The 27,984-nt window shown below is 56.8% G+C and overlaps 3 protein-coding genes across 7 annotated transcripts; all 3 read right to left on the bottom strand.

Annotated features, from left to right (window-relative positions):
* Nucleotides 1-353: 353 nt before the first annotated feature.
* GDI1 (GDP dissociation inhibitor 1) lies at nt 354-5,919 on the bottom strand. Its single transcript, NM_001171378.1, has 11 exons — nt 5,875-5,919; nt 4,556-4,663; nt 4,322-4,421; nt 4,041-4,175; nt 3,369-3,567; nt 3,001-3,132; nt 2,108-2,207; nt 1,196-1,367; nt 733-877; nt 596-650; nt 354-506 (listed from the first exon to the last, which is right to left on the bottom strand). The coding sequence occupies exons 1-11, from the start codon at nt 5,917-5,919 to the stop codon at nt 354-356; spliced, it is 1,344 nt and encodes a 447-aa protein (NP_001164849.1).
* A 1,329-nt stretch (nt 5,920-7,248) lies between these two features.
* On the bottom strand, nt 7,249-13,615 carry ATP6AP1 (ATPase H+ transporting accessory protein 1). The gene is given in 10 exon segments (NM_001171377.1): nt 7,249-7,458; nt 7,677-7,908; nt 8,000-8,047; nt 8,545-8,783; nt 8,932-9,017; nt 9,679-9,719; nt 10,268-10,461; nt 10,679-10,753; nt 13,082-13,208; nt 13,455-13,615. Coding segments are annotated over 10 exon segments (1,413 nt in total).
* Nucleotides 13,616-20,641: 7,026 nt separating this feature from the next.
* TAFAZZIN (tafazzin, phospholipid-lysophospholipid transacylase) lies at nt 20,642-27,984 on the bottom strand. Of its 5 annotated transcripts, none has more exons than XM_017338561.3 (10): nt 27,525-27,984; nt 27,230-27,358; nt 26,316-26,361; nt 26,005-26,090; nt 22,669-22,749; nt 22,539-22,580; nt 22,239-22,301; nt 22,049-22,101; nt 21,575-21,652; nt 20,642-21,505 (listed from the first exon to the last, which is right to left on the bottom strand). In XM_017338561.3, the coding sequence occupies exons 1-10, from the start codon at nt 27,586-27,588 to the stop codon at nt 21,170-21,172; spliced, it is 978 nt and encodes a 325-aa protein (XP_017194050.1). In that variant the 5' UTR covers nt 27,589-27,984; the 3' UTR covers nt 20,642-21,169.

The following is a 27,984-nucleotide window of genomic DNA, read 5'->3' as shown; positions in this document are numbered from 1 at the left end:
CAGGGGGCATCTCCAAAGGCCACTACAGTAGGAGTAAGAGCGGTGGGGGCAGAAGCCAGCTTTTCCTCCATGTTCTTCCCAGACAGAGCAGAAGAATTAGGGGCGAGGGGAAGAGACACGCACGAAGAAAGGAACCGTCTTTTCCTAGGATAAGGAAGGGCCAAGGAAGAGATGCTATCCAACCCCCCATCTCCCAAACCATCGCTAAGGTTAAGGATTTGGTCAGTGAATCAATGAGGTGGGTAGTAGGAATGTGGTGGGGGAAGCAGAGATGCTGGAAACAGGGGTGCTGCCGCACATCTCCCTGGCCCTGCAGGACGCAGGAGGGGCGGCGGGGGCAGCAGGGGCAGCAGTCACTGGTCAGCTTCTCCAAAGACGTCGTTCTGTTTGCGCTTCATGTTCTCAAAGTCAAAGGCTGAGCCAGCCATGCGCTTGTAGATGTCCTTGATGTCATTGCAGGTTGTCTCAAAGTGTGTGGTGGCATCGTAGGAGCAGGAACAGAAAACCTGGCAACAGCCAGAGCCCAGGGCCTCAGGTGAGTTGGGCAGGGCGGCCGGGTGGGCGGCCGGGACTTGGGGCTGGGACAGGCACTTACCTGGCTCTCAGAACCATCATCAATGGGCTCGTACAAGTCACTGATAGCCACAAACCTGAGAGGCAGAGACAAGCCTCGCAACAGGCCCCGCCCTTCCTGGTCCTCCCCACCCCCTCGGGCTCCGTGCAACCCCTTACTTCTGGTCAATAGGCTCCAGCAGCTCCAGAGCTGGCTCAACCTCCTTTTCCGGCTCCGCAGTCTCCACTGTGGTGCTGGCAATGGCGATGTACTTGCCCTGCGCAGCCACGTTGTGTGCATAGGAGATCATGCACACGTAGATGTCTGGCCACGGGAAGTGCTCAGTTAGCACGGGCCAGAGTGAACACCATGCAAAGAGAAGGCGCCTAGGGGCTGCATGGGATCCTGGCCCACCTGATCCAATCACCCCGCCCCACACAATGGGCAGCATCCTGGCTGTCACCCTCCCAAGGAGAAAGAGTCCAAGCCACCCAATCCCTGGGGCCCCAAGTCGTGGGGACTGTCACGCGGCTCTCATTTCTGCTGTGGAGGGATCAGGTGGGGAGCCCCAAGGCTGACAGGGAGAGACGGAGCAAGCCCACAGAGAACACCCAGGAGGACGTCACGTGTGCCCCGGCCTACCTGACTTCCTGTTGACCTGGTTCTGGGGGATGATGATTTGGCAGGAATTGGCATCGTTGGTGTTCTTGATGGGGTGGCTGAGGATACAGATGATGCGGATAACCTGGCCAGCCTTCCGGACGCGGTCTGGGATGTAGCTGGGATCACAGATCAGCTGCTTGCAGCGGGCCACCTGTGAAGGCATCGGAGGGCTTTACCTCTGTCCGATCCCTGCCCTAAAACCTCGTGGGGCTGAGCCCACGCACGAGGCCAGGCAGCAGGCAGAGGCTCCACTCTCCTGGAACGCACAGCCACAGCCGGCAGGGCAGGCAGGTGAGTCCAGAAATGGGGTGAGCCCCGGCTGCAGGCACACTGTGATCAACAGTGCTTTCTGCACTACACACAGCTCGTGATCTTTGTGGCTTTTGTTTTTTTGGTTTTTCTTTTAAAGATTTGTTTATTTGAAAGACATAGTGACAGAAGGAAACACACACACACACACACACACACATCTTCCATCTCCTGGTTCCCTCCCCAAATGACAACAGCCAGGGCTGGGCCAGATCTAAACTAGGAGCCTGCAACTCCATGTAGCTCTCCCACGTGGGAGCAGGAGCCCAAGCACTTGGACCATCTTCCACTGCTTTCCCAAGCTATTAGTATGGAGGTGGCTCGGAAGTGGAGCAGCTGGGACTGGAACCAGTGCTCATAGGGGATGCCGACGTTGCAGCCAGTGGTTTAACCTGCTGCGCCACAGCACTGGCCCCAGTACACCACCTCTGAAGGGGACCTCCCGCCAACAGGAATGGCTTCTGGACCCCCAGTTCTCAGCTCTAAAGCCCTGGGGCTGAGGTGTGCAGCAGACCTGGCAGCAGAGGAGGTAGGCGAGCCCCGCCCTAACCACGATGGCCCCATGGCCTGGGGAAGGCTTACCTCTCCCTCAGACTTCACACCCACAACCTTGCCATTCTCCATGATGATGTCGTCCACAGGTTTGTTCAGCATGTATGTGCCCCCGTAGATGGCGCTCAATCTGTGGGAAGGGGAGAGAAGCTCAAGTGCCCCTCCCAGGAGAAATGGGGACCAAGTCTCCTGCACCGTGCCCTGCCACCACTGAGGTATAGAGGAGGCTTCCCCAGGCAGGCGGTGTCAGGACCCTCGGCAGTTTATCCCGGCCAGCACTGTGGGGTAGCGGGTAAAGCCACCACCTGTGACACCAGCACCCCATATGGGTGCCAGTTCAAGTCCTGGCTGCTCCACCTCTGATCCCTGCTAATGGCCTGAGAAAGCAGCAGGAGATGGCTCAAGTGCTTGGGCCCTTGAACCTTCATGGGAGACCTGGAACAAAGTCCTGGCTACTGGCTTTGGCCTGGCCCAGCCTTGGGCATGTGACCATCTGGGGAGTGAACCAGAGGATGGAAGATATCTATCTATCTCTCTCTCTCTCTCTCTCTCTCTCTATATATATATATATATATATATATATGCCTTTGGAATAAATAAATCTTTTAAAAACGTCACATCCCATCTTACTGTGGTCTTTGGAACTCCATGCCTAGAATATCCTGCAAAGGGCTAGTGTGAGGGTGGCCTGAAGGACCAGCGCCACACAGAAAGAGGAGCCTGAGGGACCAGAACAAAGTCCAGCTCCCCACTAAGCGCAGACTCAAGGTTCCTGAGTCTGCCTCCCAGGGCTTTGTGCTGGGGCTGTGTCCCCATCTCAGATGTCAGAGTAGGAAATGCTGTGGAAATCCCCAAGGGAGGCATTGCTATTGTTGCTCTCAGTCCCACTTAGTCATCCCAACTACACAAAGCCACGTTCTCACCTTGCAAAGCCCTGGGGCAGCTCGCCCAGGCCGTAGAGTGGGTATAAGTATGGGCTCTTGCCATACCGGGCCAGGGACTCACTGTACAACTTGATACGGTTAATGGTCTCCAGACAGGGCTGGTCCAGGTAGCTGGGGGGACAGAGGTCAGGGAAGATGCTCCAACAGGCTCCCTGGCTCACCCCACCACCCCGAATGGCCCAGGGGAGCCGGGGGGTCAAGTGCAGGGGAGGGGCGGACAGGCAACAGGGGAGCCTATGGCTGAGTACGAGAAATGTGCAGGGTAGGCAGAGGGAGCAGTGGGCAGGTGTTGGGGAGGCAGGGTAAAGGCCAGGCAAGGGGACCGCGCCACACCAGCTTCCCCTCACTCATCAGTGCGGTAGAGTGCCAGCGCGTGGCCAGTGAAATCAATGACATCCTGGCCCAGGTCAAACTTCCGGTATACGTCACGCATGCTGGTAGTCTGGGGATCGACGCCCTCAAAGGTCTTGGGGTCATTCTCATCAAAGTTTGCCACAAACACCAGGAACTTGCGGAAGCGCCGTTTCTCAAACATGCCCATCAGATCTGAAGAAGGCGGCAAGGGGGGACCCTTTGCACTAGAATACAAAATTCTCCTTCCCGCCCCCCCCCAACCCCACCCCCGTGGGCTGGCCGAGAAAGCTGGCATCCCGGCTCCCAGTGAGGTCTGTCACATGACCTTAGCGTAATCTACCTGTCTCGGCCTCGGTTTCCCCACCCATGTGAAGAGGGGGTTGGGCCGGGCACACTCTGAAGGCCCTCTTGGCTCCGACACTTAGAGATGTTCCAGGGCTCAAGCGGAGCCCCTGTCACAGGCTTCCGAAAAGGAGCACCCTCCACTCCTCTCTGCACGCGGATCGCCCTGCTAGCAAGCCGCTGTGAGGTGAGGCACATGGCAGCAGCAGGAACAGAGCAAGGGCCATCTGCTACCTCACAGGGGATGCAGCCTCGGGCGTACAGTGGCCGGCTCCCGGTGTCTACCTTGCCACCCGCCCTGAGGTCGGGAGACCCACACTCACTGGAAGCCAAGGCCTCGGTCTCAGTGGATGGCACTTTGTAGATCTTGCCGCCTTTGTAGACAAAGCTGCCCTCCACCACCTTGAAGTCCAGGTAGCGAGTCACCTCCGTATACAGGAGCATCTTTACCAGCTGCCCTGTGGTGGGGACAACATCAGCACAGCTCCCTGCAGGAGCTCTGGCCAGCCTGGCGGGCCCTTGTCTGGAGCCCAACCCCCTCCGGTCCTTCCCAGTCACCACCGCGCCCCTAGGAAAACCGCAGCAGCTCCTCCATCTCCCTCACCATTGGCCATGAGGAATTTGGGGATCAGGTCAACGTTCCAGTCTCGGCCCCGGCCCATCGACTCAGGGGGCCCCTCCAGCAGCTGAAAACGCTTATATAACTGTAAGCAGGAGGGGGAGAGAGAGAGACACCTCAAGGACTGGCCCTCCCTCTCCCTGCCACCCGCTGCTGCTACACTATGGCTCCAGTGAGAGGTTTCCAAGGGCCCGGCCTGGGCCAGGCTGGCAGCCTTACCTCTTCCAGGGGAGTGATGGAGGAGCTCTCGCCCCCATAGTAGGGGTTCCGGTCCATGTGCAGCACCTTCTTCCCGTTCACAGACATGATACCAGACAGGATGCACTCCTAGGGGTGTGAGGACAGCCGGTGCGCTCCCACCTGCCCACTTCGCACCAGCAGCCCTGATCTGTTCTCCTCCCCAAGCCTGCCACAATGGACAGCTCCTTCCACGCCCCCAGCCTCCGCCGCCGCCGCCTTGCCTAACACTGGTGGCGATGGCTACATCCGCCCGTCTCCTTTTTTACCCTGCTAAGCAGAGGTGAACCAGAGAGAAATAATGAAGGAGTCGGGGGAGACAGAGTGTCCAGCAGACACAAGGACAGTCTCATGGCACCGACTGCCAAGAAAGTCCTCTATCAGTGCAGAGCCGCACAATCCGGCAGATAAGACACAATGAGGCACACAGCGGACCTGGCCAGGCCGCAGAGGGCGCCCAAAAGGGAAGTGAAGAAAGGCACTTGGACTCTCAGGCCCCACCCTCGGCTGCTCCGTCGTCAAAGGCCAGGAGCCCCTGACCCTAAGCCTTCCCCACCTGGGCTCAGGAGGGGCATCTGGGCCTGGCCTGAGGGAAATGTGTCTCTCAGGGGAGCGGGTGAACACGCTGTGGGGGAAGGGGGACGATGAACATTCTCCCTAGTCACTGTCACCAGCCCAAGGACAAAGGCTGCAGATATTGCTCAGCCTCAGGTCTCCATGGGAAACCAGGGTGGGGGAGCGGGAATGTGGTCACTGCCCTCGCTGTTAGTTATTCTGGAACATTCCCTGGCTCTTCTGATCCCAGAAGCAGCCAGGAACACAGGACGAGGCCCCAACCTGGCAAGGCCCCCTAACCCCAGGTCCTCGTACTTCACCCCTACTAAGATTAGTATAAGTTGGGGGGGCACAATACTAGGAAGGTGATGGGTGGGGGCGATGGGTGGGGACTGGATGGGAGGGACTGGGGGGCATCAGGCCGAGTGGGGGATACGTTTTCCGGCCCAGCAGGGCAGGGTAGGGAAGATGGGAGAGGCCGGGAGTCGGCACCAGGGAGTCAAGGGAGCAGCCAGGAGACCCCGCTTCGAGGTCATGGCAGCGAGCAGAGAAGACGTCGCGAGGCCAAGGGGGCTGGGGAGTGGGGAAAGAGAAGGCAGTGGGGTGGGTACGGGGCTGGCGTTTCGGGGACCCAAGGGCAGAGGATAGGAATGATGGGAGGATGGGTTTGGCGGCCAGCGGCTGCATCATCGCAGGGATTCGGGAAGGCACGAAGCGGAGGCGCAGGCGCCCGAGGCCACACTTACGGTGAGGCCGGTCCCCAGCACGATCACATCGTATTCCTCGTCCATGGTCAGGCCTTGGTACCAGCGCCCGCTCGGCTCCTCCTCCCGTTTCACCACAGCAGCAGCCGCCGCCGCCGCCGCCGCCGCACTGGACCAAAGATGGCGGCACTTCGAACGCCGCCTGACCCCTCCGCCGCGTCAAAAAGTCCCAACACTTCCCCAGGCCCCACCACGCCTAGCAGTGATCACCGCTTCCCTGGCTTGCCTCCTAAGAGGGTTGCCGGTACTCGGGCCCTAGCACCAGTGCGGCTCTGCCGGCGTCGCCGTTTGCCAAGGACCCAGAGGAAGCTAGGCGGGGCGGTCCGATGACCGGTACTGCGGTCCGAGAGGGATCCGTGCGCGGGAGCCGCGCGCGCCCCGCCCCGCCCCGCCCCCCGGGAGGCTCCGCGCGGCCCCGCGGGCCGGGCACGCGCTGCTGCAGCAGCCGGGGGCGGCCCCCTCACGACGCTGAAGCTGCCATTGTCGCGGCGACCGCTGTCCCGACCACTCCTTCCCTACCTTAACCGGTTAGGGGCCCAGTTTGCTAAAAGAGTCCCTGGCGGGCCCTGGCTCCTGGATTTTGGCCTGGCTGGGATACATCTAGGGCCACCTCCCCCCCTCCCCGCACCCGCCCGCCCTCCTGCCCTCCTCCCATCCCTCAGTCCAACGCTTTCCTCATTTCTAGTCCAGAAACGAATGACAAGAGGCCCAACGTGTGGCGACCCATCTTTATTTTATTAGGAAGGAGACAATGGAGCATGCCAGGCTCCTGCCAGGCGCTCCTGAAACACAGTGGTCACGCCCAGCCCACCTGTCATGGAGGTTCCTTCCTCCTGAAGTCACAGAAATAAACCCCAGCACAGTGTTGATTGTTAACACAACATCACCAGGATACAACAACGACAGCCAAGCGGGACACAGAAGTGGTCACTTCCACATTCTGCCAACCTCGGGCAACCTGAAGCTCTTGGCTGCTGTAGGGAGCCCCATAAAGCTGGGGGAGGGAGAACTTGCTACACAAAAGCGCTATGTACAGCCAGAGCTTATGGTAGATAGAGAAGAATAAATAAGGGGAGGAGAAAGGGGACCCTAGAACTAATGCCCCTGTGCTTTCCCATGGCTGACCCGGGAGACAGGCCTAAAATCTATGCAGAATATCTACACCTTGTCAGGAGGGCTGGGAGAAGCCTCGGGGAAGCCCCTCCGCAGGCTGATGAGGGAGTGAGACAGGCTGAGGGGAGCTGGGGGTTCATGCTATGGTAGCAAGAGGGGGTCCTTGGGTGCCATGTACCATAAGGTGGGAAAATGACAACCTGGACACCATCACAACCACAACCCCTCCCCCCTGGCACGGGGTCACACGATCTGGGTCAGAGAGATGGCAGGGCCCTTGTGGTCATCAAAGCGATCCATGGTCTTGAGGCTGAGGATCATGTGCAGGCCGTAGGTGAAGATGAAGAGCATGAAAAGGGAGGTGAGCAGCCCCATCCAGATGCCCGGAGAGAAGAAGCCGGCACAGTCGCTGGCGTAGGAGAACTGCTCACCGCTCACGTTGAAAGCCTGAATCTGGAGGACACACAGACACAGGTCATCAGGGATGAGGTGGCTACACACGGATGGGGGACTCAACAAGAGCTGGGCTCCGGGACACAGCAGACAGCCCATATCCCACGGCCAGGGCGGCGCAGGAAACGGAACCCCAACCACGTGCCCGAGCCCCAGTGAAGCTAAGGCTTTCTGTAGGCCCCCCAGGCCGGCAGCCTGGGCCCCTCCCTGCTGCAAACCTGGAAGTCGTGCAGAGTCATCTGCCACAGGGAGGGCTGCGTGCGGGCCACCAGGAGGCTGCCGTCCTGGGCCAGACTGCTGACATACTCGCAGTGGAAGGAGTAGATGCTGGGCCCCGTGACCTGGGAGGCGTTGAAGTAGACGACGGAGCCGTTGCCGTGGATTTCCAGGCGCTCCATGGTAAACCAGTGCCGGGCAGACACTGGGTAGAAGCGGTTAGCCAGAACGAACCTGGCAGAGGCGGCAGCGGTGTGAGGCGAGCAGGGAGGCCTGCGTGCACAACAGCCCCCCACCCCGTACCTCAGCTGTCCCCAGGACTCACTTGAATGTCACCGTGGTCCCAAAGAGATGGTCGTAGGTCAATGAGAGCCTGTGGGGCCAGAGTCAGAGAGGTAGGCTCCTCAGGTCTGCCCCAGGGCCTCACAAGGCTACCTCCCCACCCGACAGCTGAGGAAACGGAGACTCCAGTCCTATTCCGAGTCAGGAAGCCCCCCACCTCCTTCCTCTGGCTCCCCTGAGCCTACCAGCCTTCCTTTCAGCCCCCTCTTAGGGTCACTGAGGTGCTTGGGTTGGGCTGTGGGCACGACAGGAAATGGGAGGATCTGGGAGCCCACTTGCAGTCCTAGGGGTGGTGCCAAGGGGCGCAGCCAGGATCGACTGTGAGGTGTTAACAACTGGGGCCCAACCAAGGAGCATGGGGAGGCAGAACCCTGAGGCACCCCCCTCCTGGGCAACCCCTCACGAGACCAGCTGCAGCTGCACGGTGCCCACACCCACCAAGACCCCGCCTCCCCACCCTCATCTTCTGACCCTCAGTAGCAGGAAGCACATCTGGTGGCATGGTCCTCCCCAGCCCGGTGCCCTTACCAGGCAATGGAGTCACTCCAGAAGGAACCAGTCAGGTTGAGCTCCTGTACCCCGAAGGTGAGGGGTGTCAGGTCTTCCCACTGGTCCTTGTAGGCCACAGAGAAGTTCTGAGCCCAGAACAGGATCCGGGGGACAGTGGTATTGTAACTTACAGGGGGGTGGATCACAGTGGACACTGGCTGTTTTTGTAGCAGCTGGCGACCTAGTCCCCCAGCCACCATGGCTACATCACGGGCCACCTGCAGAAACACCCAACAAGCTCCTCAACGGCCCAGGACAAGCCCCAACCCACCATCACATCCTCCCTCCTCTCCCCACCCGGCATCCCTGTGCACCGTGGGCAAGTCCCAGGGCTCAGAGGCGGCCTCCTGCCAGAGGGCCACGTACCCTGGAAGGGCGGACAGCCGTGAGGGCTGCCGTATACGGGACATCCTCAGACTGGAGGGTGCTTAGCACCTGCCCGATGACCTCATCTGAAGGGTGACGGGAAAGCAGAAAACAGGGTCACATTTAGAGATACAGCCCCACTGTCTGCTTTGCAAACCTCCTAGACCGCTTGGAAGCATGGCTTCCATCTCTACTGAGGATCCCGAAGATCAGCCATTTCTCATCCCACCCCTCTCCCCGGCTCCCCCAGAACAACAGTGGCCTCTGTCCTCAACTCCCTAATGCCAAGCCCTACCTGAGTGAAAGGAGAAAATACAGACATACACAAAAGTCCTCCTCAGTCCCTGCAACCCATGTGGGAGACCCACCTCGAATTCTGGACTCCTGGCTTCAGCCTGGCCCAGCCCCTGCTGTTTTGGGCATTTGAAGAGTGAGCTGGTGGATGGGAGACCTCTCTCTCTGTCTACCTCTGTCTCACCCTGTGTCTCTCTTCCTTTCAAACACAAGTAGACATTCTTTCACAACAGGAGAAGCTGGCTTTCTGGGCTCTAGCACGGGGGGTCCCTAAGCATTCTGCCAGCTCTGCCAGGTCTGGGAGCCAGTGTGTCCCTGCTCAGTTGTCAGCTGCTCCAGGAAGCAGGTGGGCCACTCCGGGCATCAGCAGGGGCCAAGGAGCCGCGACTCAGCGCTTTGCCGTGCTGGCCCAAGGGCGGGATGAGGCTGTGCATCCTCCCTGCCCCCACTCACCATTGCCTGTGAGGACTTCCCTGGGTGCCATCAGACCAGAGCTATGGGAGGGAGAGAGAGAGGGGGAGAGGGAGAGAGAGAGAGAGAGAGAGAGAGAGAGAGTCAGAGCCCTGCAGGGGGCCTCCCTCAAGTCCTACCTGCGGCCCTCCCACTTCCCCTCCAGCTTCTCCCTGCAGCTGGCCCTGCTCATAGCCTGCGCACTGCAGCAGGGGCCCTGGAACCCATGCCGTGGACTGGCGCAGTTCCACACCTTTGCTTTACCTCAGCTCCCCTACCTGGGATCCAGTCCCCCTTCTTCCCATGTCTCACAGTCACGTTCAAGCTCCTGCCACCTGCTCTGAAAACAGGCCTTGGCTAGGCCAGGAGGGGCTCCTCAAGTAGGGCCCATGTCTGTCTCATCTCCAGAGGCCCCACGGGCTTAGCTCAGGGCCTCGTGTGTCACAGCCTGGCAGGAGGCACTTGCCACCACTGCTTGTTACACAGGGCACCTTCTGGGAGGGTTTGGTTGACCTGTGCCACCAGACCCAGAGCCCAGGGTCTCATCCCTCTCTGGGCCCCAAGGCTGGGGGCTGGGCCTCCCAGGCCATACCTGGTCGTGTAGGGTAGGCGGATGAGCAGCAGGGCGGGGAGGCTGGCATTGAGCTTCAGCTCCCGCAGGGTGGCCAGGTCCACGTGCAGGGGGCTGGCCCCAAGCTTCTCCTGAAGGTAGGTGGTCAGAGTGCTGACTGCGTACCAGTCCACGGCGGGGAGCACCAGTGAGGAAGGGGCCAGGTCCAGGGCATTCTGGAGGCAGGGGAGAGGCCGAAGTCTGAGGCGTCAGGGGGCTGGGGGCCAAGCCACGCTCTCTGGTTCCAGGTCAGAAAGCTTCTGCACACCCTGTGCCCTTGATGCTCAGCCCCCAGGCCTTCTGCCCCTGAAGTCAATCTGAATCTCGGTTTCCATGTGCTGGGGCGGGGGCGCAGGAGAGCCCCAAGGCCGGGGGCTGGGAAGAGGAGCTCACCTCCAGGTTAGAGAAGGCGCTGTCCTGCTTGTTTCCAAACACACCGCCATGTGCCGTGAAGTCCTCGACGCTCAGCTGACAGGGAAGCAGGAGGCACGTGTCAGGGCTGTGCGACAAGGGCTCGGGGCTGTGCACTCTCAGGGCCGGCCGAGTCTCCCAGGCACAACTGCACCTGCGGCCTATGGCACTGGGTGGGGGCGGGGGTGGGGCCGAAGGCTTGCTCTCGTCCCTCCAGCACCCTTGGCCAGGCGAGAAGATGCGGAAGGCAGTCACAGGGCTGGGAGGTCAGCGGTCAGGTGACTTGTGCTAACCTCGGGAGTAGCAGTCAGCCACCTCGACTGCAGACAAGAGGAACTGGGGAGGGGAAGGGGAAGCTGGGGGCAGGGAGGCGCAGCCAAGCACACTCATCACATGCCTCCCCCAAGATGGAAGCCAGGGGAAAGGAGAGCGGTTTTAGCTCGGAGTCAAGGATCCTGGAACCTGCTGGACGAAGCACCGAAGCCTCAAGTGCATCTGTCCTTCCAGCCCTGCCCTCCAGTCCAGTCCCCAGCTCCCCCTGGCTGTTTGCAGTCAGGCCCAGGGCTGGTGATCGTAATCAGTCTCACTGTTTAGTATACACACTGCCCAGCCTCCAGTCTACAAGGACCTTCCCCGAGCTAGCCACCTAGAACCCTGGCTGCGGCCAGTGCGCTTTCTCCAATCCAGAGATCGGACCGCTACCTATTCTACATGGCCCACTGCTTTGTGCCCCATTTACAACGGTGGGCACCGCCCCTCCCCATGCAATACACCGTGCCACCTCACAGCCTGGCTACACTCTGGCACCTACAGTTTCCCTGTCAGGAATATCTTTCCCCCGCAGACACATGGCTTCCTCCTTCCTTCCACTGAGGACTCTACTCAGATATCACCTACTCTTTGAGGCCATGCCTGATCATGGATTTTGAAAACATGCCCCCAGGGGCCAGCGTTGTGGTGTAGTGGGTAAAGCCACCGCCTGTGACACCAGCATCCCATGGGCACCAGTTCAAGTCCCAGTTGCTCTATTTCTGATCCAGCTCCCTGTTAATGTGCCTGGGAAAAGCAGCAGAGGATGACCCAAGTCCTTGGGTCCCTGCACCCACGTGGGAGACCTGGACGAAAGCTCTTGACTCCTGGCTTCAGCCTGGCCCAGCTCCAGTCATTGCAGTCATTTAGGGAGTGAACCAAAATATGGAAGACTTCTCTCTCGAAATAAGTCTTTTTTAAAATTTTGCCTTCAAAATTAACTACTATAGTAGCCATCTGGGGATTGAACCAGTGGATGGAAGACCTGTGTGTGTGTGTGTGTGTGTGTGTCCTTCTCACTCTGTAACTCTGTCTTTGAAATAAATAAGCTAATTGGAAAAAAGGACTGTAGCCGTGACATATTATATACCAACTTGGGACTTACTAGTTGCCCCGACGAGGATGTCAGCTTCATGAGGGGAGGGACTTGGATTAGTCTGCCTACTGCAACACCCCCAACACCTGACGATACTTGGCACACAGCAAGACATTCCGCATTTGGCAACTGAGTGAGTGGACAAATGCCCCACGGCTCCGCAGATGTAGAACTCTCATTTACAAAGATCATTTCATGTGTCCAAAGGCTGGCGAGTGGTAAAACTAGGACTGCATTTTAGTCTGACTACGTTATTTACCACCTCCTGGCAGGCACACAGGCCAGCATGACCACCACCACTCGCCCACACAGCAATGGGGTGAGGCTGCAAGGTGAATGAGCCATACAGGGCCCCGACAAGGAAGGGACAAGTTGAGGCTTGACAGTTGTCCAAATGCCACTGCTGTGCTGCCCTAAAATCTTCTCCTGCTTGGAAAAGAGGCAAACCAGCTGCTTACGTTCGGAAACTGGGGAGAAGTCTAACAGCCTCACGCTGGGACCAGTGTGTTCTCTGTAAAGCAGGGAGCTTCAGCAAATCACTGAACCTCGACAAACCTTAGTTTCCTTGGCTTAGCACGGTGCCTATGAAACACTAAATGAGTGATGGCTTTCCTGTTACTTTATCACCATCATTACAGTTAGAATGAGGAACCTACCCTCCCTTAGCCATGTGACCTTGGGCTTCTCGCAGCACCAGTGCTCTCATCCATTACCAGGGATGGTAATCCCCACCACCTAGAGCATGGCAGATAACATCTAAAGTGCTTGCTACTTGGTAAGTATCTGGCCTCTGACCCCTTGCTGCCTCCATTCAAGTCGGTGCTGTTTCTCTGGCTCCAGCCATTCCCATACAAGCCTCTCCTACAGGCCTTCCGAGGAGACCAGCCACGCCTCCCTCCAGTTGGGACAAGGTCACCCAAGCGTTCCTTTGGGAAATGGGCATCATTGTCTTGGGGCAGAGCAGACTGCAGCCAGCACACCTTGTCCTGCAGGAACAACAGCACATTCCGGGGGCCCAGTTCCAGGGCGGGGTCTAAGTAGGTAGACAGCTGCATGTCGCTGGTGATGTGGCCCTCGTGAGTGTCGGCCGCGGGAGCCCACAAGTCCCTGGTAGGGGACACAAAAGGTGCTGTCATGCGGGGGCGCATGGCTTGAGATTACCAAGCCCACGGGCGCCCTGTTTGATGCGCAGGGCGCAGACTGTGTCGCCGAACGACATGCTGCGAGCCCTTGAGCGAAGGACAGTCCCCCTCTGGACCTCGCCGCCCCTCGCAGATGACAGCCCCGAATTCAGCCGAGGGCGCCTCAACCGCCGCGGCGCGCAGCGAAGCCCACCCGGCCCGGCCTGCTCACCGGTCACTCGACCACAGCACCAGCGGCACCTGCTGCTCTGCCGCCGTCACCACCGCCACCAGCAACAGTAACAGCGGCAGCCATGGCACCCGCCACGGCGCCGGGACTCGCAGCGTCTCCGTCCGCATTCGGGCCGCCGCCGTAGCCGCTGCCGCCATCATAGCCTCAGCCTCCAGTGCCTGGAAGACTGCGGCCACCGCGGATCAGGTGACTGGTGCTCCCGCCGGAGCTCCGCCCCGTGCCGCCATTGGCCTGGGCCTACGCCTTCTCGCCACAGCCGCACGTGATTGGGCCAAGCACATGCCACTCGCAGCCACTCCTTTTCACTGGTTGGCTGTACGTGTCTCCAGGCGCGTAAGCCCTGAGTGGGAAAGGAGGCGGGACAAGCTCGACCCGCTCTGGCCCGGGCGGGGCAGAATGGCTGTAAAGACTCTCACTTGTACAGGTTTACCCATCCCTATCTTAATCTTTGCCTTAAAAATTGCAAGAGTGCTTTCTGTTTAATTATAGGTGTGCCCTGCGTGATCCAGGTGGGAGGAGAATGCGATCCCTTAGACTGAAGAAAGAAGAGGGCACAGGATAGTACCCGGAGGAGGAACACCAGCACCTACAGTAGGCAGGGAGATAGAAATGGATAGAGGGTCCAGAAAAGAGATCACAAAAAATGAAGAGGAGGGGAAAGTCCACGGAGAAGCGAAGTGGCAAAGACATCTTGACGAACATTGTCAGTGTCGGCTGCCACTGAAAATCAGGCAAGATGAACGCTGGTGACTTTGCCAAGAGCTAGCCCCGTGTGGCTTTAGTGGAGACACGTTATGACCCTGCCCTTTCTCCAAGTTTGCCTTAAAGGAAGGAGGCATAATGTCACACTCAGAAAACGGGAGATACCACCTCTAAGGAATGGAGACACGTTTATCTTTTTCTGTGCCGTTGTTCGATTTCTTGGACTGGTGACCATTACAAACCAACTAAAGGATAACTGTAACCAGATCTTGAACTCTCCTGAAGAATATGTACGCTGATTAATTCAGAAAGACGTGAGCTGGTGTCTGCCACTTACCTTGAAACATGCCTAAAATAAAAAAGATGGAGGAGGCGAATGGCCTAATGCTTAAAAAGCCACTTGTGGGGCAGGGCATCCAAGTGCCTGGGTTGGAGTCCTGGCCACTCCATTTGCAATGCAACTTTCTGCTAGTGCACTCTTTGAGGCAGCAGATGGTGGTTCACGTACATGTGTCCTGGCCACCCACGGGAGAGCCTTAGGTGTAATTCCAGGCTCTTGGCTTTGGCCTGGCCCAGTCCCAGCCATTGCAGCCCTTTGGGAGTGAGCCAGCAGATGGAAAATCTCTCTGTCTCTTCCTCCCTCTCTGTCACTCTTTCAAATAAATATAATAGAAATTTAGAAACATTTTTTTAAAACAAAAATAAAATGGAAAGTGGGTACAGAGATAGATGTATGGATACTAAAATGTTAATGGCAGAATCACAAGCCTTTTTTTCTTTTCTTTCTTTTCTTTTCTTTTTTTTTTTTTTCTGGACAGGCAGAGAAACAGAAACACACAGAGTTCCCATCTGCTGGTTCACTCCACAAATGCCCACAACAGCCAGGGCTGGGCTACGCCAAAGCCAGAAGCCAGGGGCTTAGCACTGTGGCATAGCAGGTTAAAGCCCTGGCCTGAAGCGCCAGCATCCCATATGGGCGCTGGTTCTAGTCCTGGCTGCTCCACTTCCGATCCAGCTCTCTGCCATGGCCTGGGAAAGCAGTGGAAGATGGCCCAAGTCCTTGGGCCCCTGCACCCGCATGGGAGACCCAGAAGAAGCTCCTGGCTCCTGGCTTCGGATTGGCGCAGCTCTGGCCATTGCAGCCATCTGGGGAGTGAGCCAGGGGATGGAAGACCTCTCTCTCTGTCTCTACCTCTCTATGTAACTCTGTCTTTCCAATAAATAAAACAAATCTTTAAAAAAAAAAAAGCCAGAAGCCACAAAGGAGCCAGAAGTTCCATCCAGGTTTCCCATGTGGGTGTCAGGAAGCCAGTTACTGCGCCTGCCGTCATCTGCTACCTCACCGGAAAGCAGAGCAGCCACGACTTGAATTGGCACTCTAATATGGGACACAGGCATACCCAGCAGAAGTGCCACAATGCCAGCCCCTCTCTGTATGTTTTTCTCTCTTTCTATCTCTTTGATTCACTGTCTTTGTCTCTCTGTCTTGCAAATAAATAAATAAATAAGAATTTAAAGAAATCTCTTTTGAGGGAAGAGGAAAATATCTATTGTAAAAACATGGGAAATAATGGCAGTGAAATTGCAGACAACAAACCTTGGTCCTCAATGACAATAAGGCTTGGGCAGCACTGTGCTAAGCCTCCACCTGCGGTGCTGGCATCCATATAGGCGCCAGTTCCTGTCCTGGGTGCTCCACTTCTCATCCAGCTTTCTGCTTATGGCCTGAGAAGCCAGCATAAGGTGGCCCAAGTGCTTGGGCCCCTGAATCCACGTGGGAGACCCGGAAGAAGCTCCTGGCTCCTGGTTTCGGATCAGCCCAGCTCCAGCCATTGCGGCCATTTGGGGAGTGAGCCAGCAGATGGAAGACCTCTCTCTCTCTCTGCCTCTCCTCTCTCTGTGTAACTCTGACTTTCAAACAAATAAATAAATCTTTAAAAAAAAAAAAGACACCACTTGGGGGACCAGTGCCTTGGCACAGTAGGTTAATCCTGCGCTGGCATCCCTTATGAGCACCAATTTGAGTCCCGGCTGCTCCACTTCTTTTTTTTTTTTTTTTTTTTTTTTTTTTTTTTTTTTTTTTACAGGCAGAGTGGACAGTGAGAGAGAGAGACAGAGAGAGAAAGGTCTTCCTTTTGCCGTTGGTTCACCCTCCAATGGCCGCCGCTGCACCGGCTGCTCCACTTCTGTTTCAGCTCTCTGCTATGGCCTGGGAAAGCAGTGGAAGATGGCCCAAGTCCTTGGGCCCCTGCACCTGCGTGGGAGACTAGGAAGAAGCTCCTGGTTCCTGGCATTGGATCGGCACAGCTCTATCCATTGTTACCATGTGGGGAGTGAACCTACAGACAGAAGACCTCTCTCTCTGTCTCTCCCTCTCACTGTCTGTAACTCTACCTCTCAAATAAATAAATAAAATATTTTAAACAAAGACACCCACATCCCGTATCTGAGTGCCTGCTTCAAGTCCGGCTATTCCTCTTCCAATGCAGCTTCCTGCTAATGCGTACCTTGGGTCCAATCCCTGCTACCCATGCGGGAGACCGCGATGGAGCTGCAAGCTCTGGCTTTAGCCTGTCCTAGCCCCGGCCATTTTGGGCATTTGAGGAGTGAAGCAGCAGATGGAGAATCTCTGTTTCTCCGCTTTTCAAATAAAAAAATTCACATTAATGTTTATAATAGGGACAGACTGTGAATGGCTGTCAGTTTGGCCTTTACACTTTTTTAAAATCTATTTTATTTGAAAGACAGAGAAACAGACAGGGAGAGATCTCCCCTCTCCTGGTTCACTTCCCAAATGCCTGCAACAGCTGGAACTGGGCCTCACCGAAGCCAGGAGCTGGGAAATCCTTCAGGCTTCCCAGGTGAGTAGCAGATACGCAGCTCCTTGAGCCATCACCTGCGGCCTCCCAGGGTGCACATTAGCAGGAAGTTGCAATCAGGAAACCTGGAACTCAAACCTAGGCACTCCCATATGAGATGCAGGCATCCCAAGCAGCATCAACCAGTGTGCCAAACACCCACCGCAGCTTGAACTTTTTAAGGTCTATGGAATCCTATGGTCTTTTTTTTTTTTTTTAATTTTTTGACAGGCAGAGTGGATAGTGAGAGAGAGAGACAGAAAGGTCTTCCTTTGCCGTTGGATCACCCTCCAATGGCTGCCGCGGCTGGCGCGCTGCGGCCGGCGCATCGCGCTGATCCGAAGCCAGGAGCCAAGTGCTTCTCCTGGTCTCCCATGGGGTGCAGGGCCCAAGCACTTGGGCCATCCTCCACTGCACTCCCTGGCCACAGCAGAGAGCTGGCCTGGAAGAGGGGCAACCAGGACAGAATCCGGCACCCCGACCGGGACTAGAACCCGGTGTGCTGGTGCTGCAGGCGGAGGATTAGCATAGTGAGCCATGGCGCCAGCCCCTATGGTCTTAAATTATATTTAGAATCAAATATTTTTACATAATCACCAAAGCAATTTAAAAACAATACCACCTTCAACTTTTCCTGACCTTCTGTAGTCTAGGGCAGGGAACTTGTTTTCTGCCAAAGGCCATTTGGATAGAACTTCCTTCGTGGGCCATATAAAATGATCAACTTATAAATTAGCCTGCTAGAGACTTAGTGAATTTTTTTAACTGGAAGAAAACATAGGGATAGATCTTCCTGACTTTAGTATTAGACAATGGATTCTTTTTTTAATACTTGTTTATTTATTTGAAAGGTAGAGTTACACAGAGAGGAGAGGCAGAGAGAGAGAGAGAAAGGTCTTCCATCTGTTGTTTCACTCCCCAATTAGCCACAACAGCCGGAGCTGCACCAATCCGATGCCAGGAGCCAGGAGCTTCTTCCGGGTCTCCCATGTGGGTGCAGGGGCCCAAGCACTTGGGCCATTTTCTACTGCTTTCCCAGGCCATAGCAGAGAGCTGGATTGGAAGTGGAGCAGCCAGAACTCGAGCTGGCGCCCATATAGGACGCCGGCACTACAGCCAGTGGCTTTACCCTTTACACCACAGCGCCGGCCCCGGGACTTAGTGAATTTCAACTCCTGCCTGTGGTTGCCTTGGCAGGGCCAGACCCAGTGATTTCACAGGCCTTACACGGCCCATGATGTTCCCCACCCCTGCCTCCCTCCCTCCCTTCCTGCTTAATTTTTCTTCATGGTCTATATTGAAATGTAAACTGCGCAATATTTTATGCACTTACTTTATTGTTTATATCTTGTCCTTCAGCCCCTACTAGACTGTGAGCGCCAGTGAGGGCAGGTAGTTTGTTTACTGCTGTGTCTCTAGTGTCTGGCACATTGTCAACAAATATTTGTTAAATGACGGAGGGACTTGTTGGAAAGTAGTTTCAATTTTTTGCCATTGTAAATTATGTGTATGTACCCTTGAAGAGTTTTGTTTGTATCTCTAGTCATTTTCTTTGGATTAATGTCTTACAAATCGCCATTAATAAATCAAAAGTTTCATTTAAAAAAAACCATCAAATTGTGGAATCACCTATACAATACTTATCTAAAGTTTAAAAACCTGCAAAACAATATTTATACAATATTTCTGGGTAGTCAGGCATTTGGGGCAACACTTACGTTCCCGCTCAGGACACCTACATCCCATATGGGAGTGCCAGGGTCCATCCTGCGAATGTGCACTCTGGGAGGCAACAAGTGGGGGCTCAACTACTTGGGTCCCTGCCACCCATGTGGGATATCTGGATTGAGTTCCTGGCTCCGGGCTTTGGCCCTGGCTGTTACGGGCATTTGGAGTAGGTACCAGTGGATGAGAGACCTCTCTCCTTATTGTTCCGCATTTCAAATACATAAAAATCCTAAAAATATTTATGGACACTAGTAAGAAAAGTACAAGAACATGAAAGAATGGAACAGAGTGTAAAATTAAAACTTCATGAAACATAGTCGATGTTTGTTCATGTTCATAGATACACGATGGGTTGATACACTTGGACTTACAGTGTATTACATAGAGTGTGTTTTTTTCCCCAAGTGATTTTTTTCTGTTTTGGTCATTTTTATAAAACCTTTATTTTGAAGTGGATGGACCTGCAGTCCTGGCTGACTATTCCATTGTTGCTGGCTCATTTCCACGATCCCACCTCTTATTTCTTCCCAAGTTTCTGCTACAGTATTAATAATGTGTGTGACCCTGTCAGTGTTGGAGGTACCCATGCTGTCCTTGTTTCTGCTGACAGAAATACAGTGATTCACTTTTCTGTATGTTTAATGATCTCATGAGTTCTTTTTGGTCGATCTGAACCTATGGACAAACTGAGGATCTGATCCAAGCATGCTTTTCTCTAGAAAGGGTTCCCTTTCACTTCTGGAATTCCAAGACATGGCCACCTGTTGCGGTGGATTCATTCTGAGAGGAGGAGTGCAGTGGGGGCAAGAGGCACGGAGTCACCACACAGACACTGGGAGTCGGGTGAAAGCAGGCCAGAGGCGAGCAGCCCGCAGTCGCTACAGCAGCTTAAATAGCCAAGGCAGCCAATCTGGTCAAGGGGTGGTCTATGCCATAACCAATCACAGCCTGTAGCCCAGCACTTTCCAAAGCCATCCAATCACAGCCTGTTGCCAGTCAGGCTCCGTTGTCATGTGGTTTCCAAAGCCATCCAATCACAACCTGTTGCCACGCGGTTTCTGTTGCCAGCAGCCATCTTGGCATGGCCTTCTCATTCCACCTCAGCTACCCTGGATCCATCTGCTCCCATCCGGGGTCCCCAGCTCAACCTGCGTGTCCCCTTGCCACCTCCTAATCACAGCTCATGGCCAGCAGTTCCCTGGACCTTTCAGGAGGTCCCACCCTGTGAACCAGCACAGGATTGAATTGATTCATCACACTGAGGGCTCTCTGGACTATGGCCCCAACCTATCTGGTTAGCTTTGCTTGTTTTTGTTTTAATTCTTTGGAAAGCGAGGGAGGGTGGGCAGGGCAGGAGCGGGGGCTGGGGGGAGGAGACTGACTGTTTCCCATCTGCTGATTCACTCCCCAAATACCCACAACAGCCAGGGCTGAGCCAGGAGCTGGGAACTCCATCCAGGTGTTCCACATGGAGGATGGAGACCCAAGTACTTGAGTCATCACCACTGCCTCACAGGGTGCACATCAGCCAAAGCCACATCAGAATCCAGGGCCAGAACTCAAGCCCAGGCCCTGTACCATGGCATGTGGGCAGCCCAAGCAGCGTGCTGACCACTCTGTCACACACCTACCCCTAACTATCTTTGGGTTTTGAAGCAAGTTTCTTACCCTTGCTTGTCCCCTTCTCGAAATGAGATTAATGCCTACTTAGGGAAGGTTGTGATGGGGACTACAGACAACAAGTGACACTGTAAGAAACCAGCACACCGTGAGAGTTCAATGGCCATCTGCTCAAGAGCTCTCGCCATGTCCAGGGCGCTAAGGCCTAGCTGGTCACCTCCCTCCCCTGTCCCTTACAGAGAGGCTATAGGCACAACAGCACAATACAGTTGCTTTATTGTCTTACAAATGTGGAAACCCAGGCCCCAGGACACAAGTGATGCCAGGGGGCAGAAAGGATGGAGAAGCCATGGGTCCTGGCATGGAGACGAGCGGACAGATGTCAGGCCCTCGCTGCAGGCTCCCTTTGGCAAAGGGTTGTTCTTTCTGCCTGCAGCCCACCTGAGGCCGGGCCCTGTCCAGGGCCAGGCCCTGCAGGTGGGGGGAAGCCTGGGCAGGAAGAAGACATGTCTGACAACCATCCCTGAAGAGGTAGTGAGCAGCTCCCAGATCAGTTCAGGGCGGGCGGACAGGAGCTAGGCCGAGGGGCCTTATGGGCCACCCACTCCCCACACAACTGCTTGTCCACTGGCATGCTGCGCTCCCTCCTGATGCAAGCACCGGAAGAGAGCATCTGAACGCGAGAAGGAAGGAGGCCTCTTCCTCCCTTCTCAGCCACGTGGGAGGAGCAGCTGAGGCCCTTCCTTTAACCAGAGGGGCACCCGGTAGGGTTACAAACCAATCTGCCTAAAAGCCACATTGAGCTAAAAGCATCAACCCATTCATCCGCTCCAGCCGCGGGGGGAAAATCCAAAAGGCAGCACTGAGAGCCAAGTGGACTGGGGCAGGGGTCCCCCTACTGCCTCTTCCCGAGACGTGGGAGACCCAGCTGCTCCTCAGGCCTGAGAGGAATCCAGGACCAGGGCCCGGACAGGCAGGGCCTATCTTCCAGGCTGGAGGTGGTTGTGGAGCTGCTCCGCCTGGGTCTTCAGGCGCTGGAATTCCTCCTGAATGAAGTCGGTGAGGGCTTTGCGCATCTCCACCTGATGACAAGGACACGGTCGGCCCGCACCCCTGAGGGAGCTTGGCCAAGGCGCCGTGTGAGACCAAGGGGCTTGGGAGGGCTGAGGACAGCTACGGGAGGAAACTCACTGCTGACTTGTTCTCTGCCCTGAGCCGCTCAAGCACAGGCAGTGCGCTGAAGGGCTTCCCAATCAGCACGGTGATTTTCTGTGGATGACAAGGAGCAGGCCGAGTGTCTGCAGCCCCAGCCCAAACGATCTGGGGACCCAGAAGCAAGACCTGGCCTCGACATGCTGCATCTCCTTCGCAGCCACACTTCCTCTTTCCAGGGCGCTGCTGGGCTCAATGGCATCCAGGCCAGCCTACTCCGGGGATCCATCCTGCAGTTAACCTCTCCTATCTGGGCCCCAGAGCCCACACCTGCCCCAGCCTCATTTCCTCTGCCCTCTGCCAGGAAGTCCCTGTCTATGGCCCACTCGGTAACCTTGCTGAAGCCTAAGTTCAGCTCCTCCCGACGCGAGCTGTGTGGTGCTGAGTGGGGGCCCAGGGCAGATGGCGGATAGGCAGACAAAGACACACAGAAGGTCAGCAGTCCCTACTTACCTGTCCGAAGCGGGGGAAGTAGGGTGGGCTGTTAGGGAGGACGTCGTTCATTCCTGCAGCACAGTGGATAGAGGCCAGACATGGGGTGCAGCAGGGTGCCCTGGGACCAGAGGGAGCCCTCCCCGCCATACACTGGCACCCTCCCAAACACCGCTGAGGGCAGTCCCTCTCCTGCCCGCTCCCGGCTCACCAACATGCCACAGCGGCAGGATGATGGGGTTCAGATGACACTCGGCAATCAGCCGCCCGATTCCTGACCGGGGGAGGGGCAGACACATTAGCATGAGTGGGGACAAGCTTCCACGGCAGTCTCCAGCCACTGCCATCCTGCTGGCCCCCAGTTAAAACCACTTCCCGTGGGCTGGTCCTTGTCTTGGCACCTGTCCCCTTCTTGCTGGCCCCAACACATCCAGCCAGAGGCTAGGAACCAGGAGCCTCAAGGCCATCTCGGGCCAGAAGGATGGCCACGGCCAGGGCCCACAGCCCTTACCCCACTTGAAACGCAGGAACTCGGAGCTCATGTTCACTTTCCCTGGTGAGAGAGTGCAGAGACAAGTCCTGGTGGCTGGTCCTGCCCACACTGAGGAGGGGCGGGCCTCAACCCAGCCAGCCCTGCTGACCTTCCGGGAAGATGTGCACCCAGTCCCCGTGGTTGAGCTTCTCCAAAATAAAGTCCATCCCCTTCTGGTAGACGCCATCTCCTGCGGAGAAGAGGCCTGTCACCATCAGTCCCATTCTCGGCCCCCTCACTGTGCCGTGCACGTCGGCGTCTGCCAGTGGCTGCCTCCAGGGCTGGCTCTGTGTCCCACCCACTGTGACCCTTGACGTCCTTGGCTCAACAACATGCTCTGAACCTCCAAGTGAGGGCGGGCGTTTGGCCTAGCAGCTAACACACAGGCTAAGTCGCCGTGTCCCGTATCAGACTGCCTCGCTGTGAGACTGACAGAGTCTGGCCCCTCACTCTAGCTTCCTGCCACTGCAGATTCTGGGGGGCAGCAGCGACGACTCAAGTGACTGAGTTCCTGGACTGAGTCCCCAGCTCCCAGCTCCACCCTGGCTGGGCCACCGCAGGCATGTGGGGAGTGAACCAGCAAATGGGAGCTCTCTGTCTCTCTGCTTCTCAAATGCCTTTTTTTTTTAATTTGAAAAACCTTGAAGTACCCGTCACACACAAGGTACCGTCATCTCTAACCATCTCCTACTGAAGTTCTTCTCCCTGCGTCTGACTGTCTCACCGGCTCACCCACATACACCCACGTATCATCCATCCTGTCACATACCCCCAGATTCCCAGGTCCTCTCTCCCCAGCCAGGCCCACAGTTGCCACTCTACTGCTCTCAGAGTCCTCCTTCCTCTCGGATGCACCACCCCGAGGGTGACCCTCCTGTGCATGATCCCTGCCCTTGACAGCACTGCTAGATCAAACCAAGTGCATTCACTCAGGCCCCAGAACCTAGGCAGCAACCCTTGCCTGGGGTCTCGGCCACTTCCCCAAGCCACTCTTCACAGGCACCCCTGAAAACCAGATCCTCCTCTGGGGAGGTCTCTTGGGAAAGGGAGGACAGACAGCGAAACACATGGCATCATCAAGAGCTTGGGAAAAACCGAAACTGGCTAGACTGAAGAAAGGGGAGTTGAGCTGCCCTTGGAGCCAGCAACCTCCCACCCTGGGGAACCCTGTGACCATGGCACTGGCCCCAAGAGAAGGAAATGCCTCACACGCGGCGTTCGCTCACAGTAAGTGCACAATCATGACCTCACAGATGGAAAGGTACCCACACATGGACAGAAACAGAAGAGAGGCCGAGGGAGAGGCTGAAGAAACGGGGCAGAGTAGGTATCCTCATAAGGTGACAAGTGAAGAAGCCCCGTCTCACACAGACATTGCAACTAATGCACTAAGAAAGGGACTTTTAACCTGTTCTCTGCCATGCTGATTCTTTGTAAAGTCCTAGTTAGGGATCCAGGAGTCCCAAGCCAACCCAAACAGGGACCTGATCTGACAACTCACTCAGGGAAAATGGTGGGGAGCCAGAGCCTTCTCGGGACACGGTAAGAGCAGCGGCTTCCTCATTTGGGATCACAGCATATAGTAGGTGTGGCCCTCATAGGTATTGATCCTTCTCTGCGAAACCCACTTGAAATGAGGGTTTAAAAGAATTGGAGATATGGGGGCTAATACTGTGGCGTGATAAGTTAAGCCTCCGCCTGTGGAGTCTGCATCTCATATAGGTGCCAGTTCTAGTCCTGGCTGCTCCTCTTCTGATCCAGCTCTCTGTTGTGGCCTGGGAAAGCAGAGGATGATGGCCCAAGTCCTTGGGCCCCTGCACCCACGTGGGAGATTTGCAGGAGGCTCCTGGCTCCTGGCTTCACATAGGCCCAGATTCAGCCATCCCGGCCATGTGAGGAATGAACCAGTGGATGGAAGATAGATCTGTCTCGCCTCTCTCTCTGAATCTCTGCCTCTGAAATAGATAAATAATCCTTAAAAACTTGGAGACATACTTCATAATTTCTACGTTTTGTGAATGTTCTTCCTTCCTTTCTTTCTATTTGTTTGAAAGGCAGAGTTAGAGAATGAGGGAGAGATAGAAAGATCTTCCAGTCATTGCTTCACTCCCTAGATGGCTGCAACGGCCAGGGCTAGGCCACACCGAAACCAGAAGCCTGGAACTCCATCCCGGTCTCCCACGTGGGTGGCACAGTCCCAAGTACTGGAGCCATCATCCACTGCCTTCCCAGACACACTAGCAAGGAGCTGGATCAGAAGCAGAGCAACCAAGACTTGAACCGGCACTCATGTGGGATGCCAGTGCTGCAGGCAGTGGCTTAACCCATGGCTTAAAGTGCTGTGCCACAATACAGGGCCCTTGCGAATGCTATTCTTCTCTCTTGTGTAAAATCACTAATACTTAACAATCACATAATGTCTATGCTTGGGGAGAAAGGGAAATTGGGGGGGGGGGAGGGACACAGAAGCCAAGTGTGCCACACACTGCCTTTGCTTGAAACCTGTGTAACCAGATCTTCGCTACACAGCAAATGAGTCAGAAATAACTGCTCCCTGCCCCTTCTCTGACTGCAGGTGCTGGAATGAAGAGCCCACTTCTGTCTTTAATTAGACAATAAAGCCTAGATACAGAGCAAAGAGAAAAACAAGATACAAACAGAAGTAGCCAGGGGAGGTCTGTGAGGGTGCTGCCCGGAGGAAGGGAGACTTAGGGATGGGGGGGGTGGTCAATGTCCAAGTCCCCCCTCTCAGAGCAGGACAGGGCAAACGGGCCACAGCCTTCCACACGGTGGCAGGAAGAGAAACCGTGTCTGCGAGGAGAGGCCGCCCTGCCCTCCAAGGCGACGACAGCTCACTCTTGCGACTCTCACCGCATGGGAAGGCTCCTGGGGGCTCAGCAGCAGCTTCCGTGCTGCCACACATCCGAGTTTGCTCCTTTCCTCTGCGACAACTGCCTCCTGCCAACTCGGTGGCGTCCCCCTCCCACGGTGCCTGGAAATGCCACCGTGGACTCCTCCCTCCCTCCCTCCCTCTCTCTCGGAGCGGTCAGTCTCAGACCCACTCACTCCACAAGCCTGTCTGTTTCCCCAGAAAGCCAACTCTGTGACACATGCTACCACTGTCACTGATGACAACTGGGCACCACAAGTCTCTCAGCTACTTTCCTGGGAGAAGGGCTGTGCCTAAGGCTTCCTGGAATTCCCGTGCCAGAGCTCTGGGTCCGGACCACCCTTGAACTGGGGCAGAGAACCGAGGGCTCACCAGGAAGCCATCTGTCTGCCAGCAGCCTGCACTACCTCTGGCGGTCACCCAGTGGTTCTCCTGCCTCCCAGGCCGCCTCTCACATACGGGGCTCTCTACAACAAAGGCCTGGGCCTCTGGCCTCCCTGCCCCCAGGGAGGCCTGGACAGCTCGGCAGAAGCGCCTCCAGGAGGGGCAGCTCACCTCGGCACACAGGCACACACTTGCCCAGGCTGAAGAAGCGGGAGTGCAGCTCCTTAGTGAAGCAGATGTCTGCAGCCGCAGGGGTCCTGCAGCGGGGACAGATGCAGTCACCCCTGCCTCCCAGCACCTGCCCACCCCACCAGCCCCAGCACATGGGCATGCTGAACAAAGACCCCGGAGGAGAGCCTGCAGGGCCCCACCCCAGGCCCCGCCTGACTGCTCACGCTGCCTCCTGGGCAGAGCAAGAGGGCAGCCGTGGGCAGACGAGTGGGGCCTGCTGGGCTCGGCGCAAGGGGCCCCTTCCTCCTCACCAACGCATCAGCTTCAGGTTCCAGATGTGCTGGAGTTTCAGGATCCCTGGAGAAGGAGAGGAAAGCCTTCGCACTCGCACGTCCCTTTTCCCCAGGGAGTGCCTATCTGTGTCAGGTCATTGCAGGGAGAGAGGACAAATGCCGCAGCACGACCACTTCCCTACAGCCCAAAGTGACGCTCTCCAATCCTTGGGTTGGACCCCCAAAGGCCCCCCAGCTCCTTCCTCTTCGGCCACTCCGCACATCTCACTAATGCTTGTGTCTAGTCTGCATTCGGACAATACCCACTCTGCGCCTCCCGCTTCACCACCACAGCCACCAGCCCAGCCCAGGCTGCAGGGCAGCAGCAAGGCCTCCTCCGGGGCCGCCTATGATCCCCCTGTGGCATCCCACACGCCATTCTCCACCTGGAGGCCGGAGTGAGCTCTAACCCGACCAGGGGGCTCCACATGGACTCCACTTCAGCCATGCAGGTCCTGGGCAACCTCGCCCTCCCTCCCCCGCCACCCCACTTCTGGAGATGAGCAACCTCCCGTGAAGTCAGCAAAGCAGGTGCTTCTAGGTGCGGCAAGTGGAATCCCAAATGGGGGCTGGCTGAAGGGTACAAACTCAGCCAGGGGCAACCTGGAACCAGGACAAAGGGCCTACAGCCCCTAGGCTGCAGCTTCCCTGACAGGATTCCCTGAGGTGAGTACTCCCAAGAACCTGCCGGACTTTCACCAGCAGAGAGAACAGACGGCTCCAAAGGCCATGACGTCAGAGTAAAGAAACCGCTGGACCTTGCTCTGTGGCTGTTTCCTCATTCCTTCGAAATCTCTGAAGCCCTCGCTAAATCATGCTCCCTGGGAGGTCCTGACGGGACCATGGTGCCAGTCAGTCCCAGCCTCTCCACGCCCAGCCCACTGGTCGGGTACCCCAGAGATGAGGGTCATCCATGCAGGACTGGTGATTGGAGACGGTGATGAGGGGCGTGGCAGGCCCTCTGTTCTCGATGAGCTCGTACAGCACCTCCTTGTTGTGCACGGTGAGGTGGTTCATGTACTCTGGGGGGACAGGACGATGTCAGCCCCCCTCTTCCCACTAGGCCCAAGGCTAGCACCCTGCCAGCGCCCCCACACCCCCAACTCTGGCCGGGCATGGGAACCCGAGACAGACCCGGCCGCAGCCTCGGGCCCACTCACTAGTCCAGAAGCAGCTGTAGGTGCCCACCAGGCCCATGACGACACTGCTGGCCAGGGTCCAGGTGAGCCGCGGCACTGCTGGGAACGGCCATTTCACGTGCAAGGGCATCTCCCTCGGCCGGCCCGCCCCCGCCGCCCCCAGCGGCCCGACGCTCCCCCGGCCACGGTGCAAGCCCGTGGGGCCGCTCTGGGGGGGAGGGGGTCTGGGTCCTCAATTGCTTCAGAGAAGGGGCTCTGATTGGCTCGCGCACAGGTGGTTCGACCAAGGTCACTTCGTGGTCAGGCCAGTGCAGCGCCCGCCCCCGCTCTCTCGCTAAGGAGGAGACGCAAGCGAGCTCCGAAGCCGGGGCCGCAGTGAGGGGCAGGGCAGGGGTCGCCGACCGCCTGCAGCGGCAGCGCGCGGCCCGCGCACCCGCCGGAAAGCGGGCCCGCTACAACACCCGGCTCCCTGCCGACTGTCGCAAAACGCGCCGGAGCCGCTTGACGGC

This window comes from Oryctolagus cuniculus, chromosome X (genome assembly GCF_964237555.1).
Source record: "Oryctolagus cuniculus chromosome X, mOryCun1.1, whole genome shotgun sequence".
Taxonomy (NCBI): Eukaryota; Metazoa; Chordata; class Mammalia; order Lagomorpha; family Leporidae; genus Oryctolagus; species Oryctolagus cuniculus.
The sequence above is the reverse complement of the archived record's forward strand: the minus strand, read 5'-3'. Positions and strand labels throughout refer to the sequence as shown.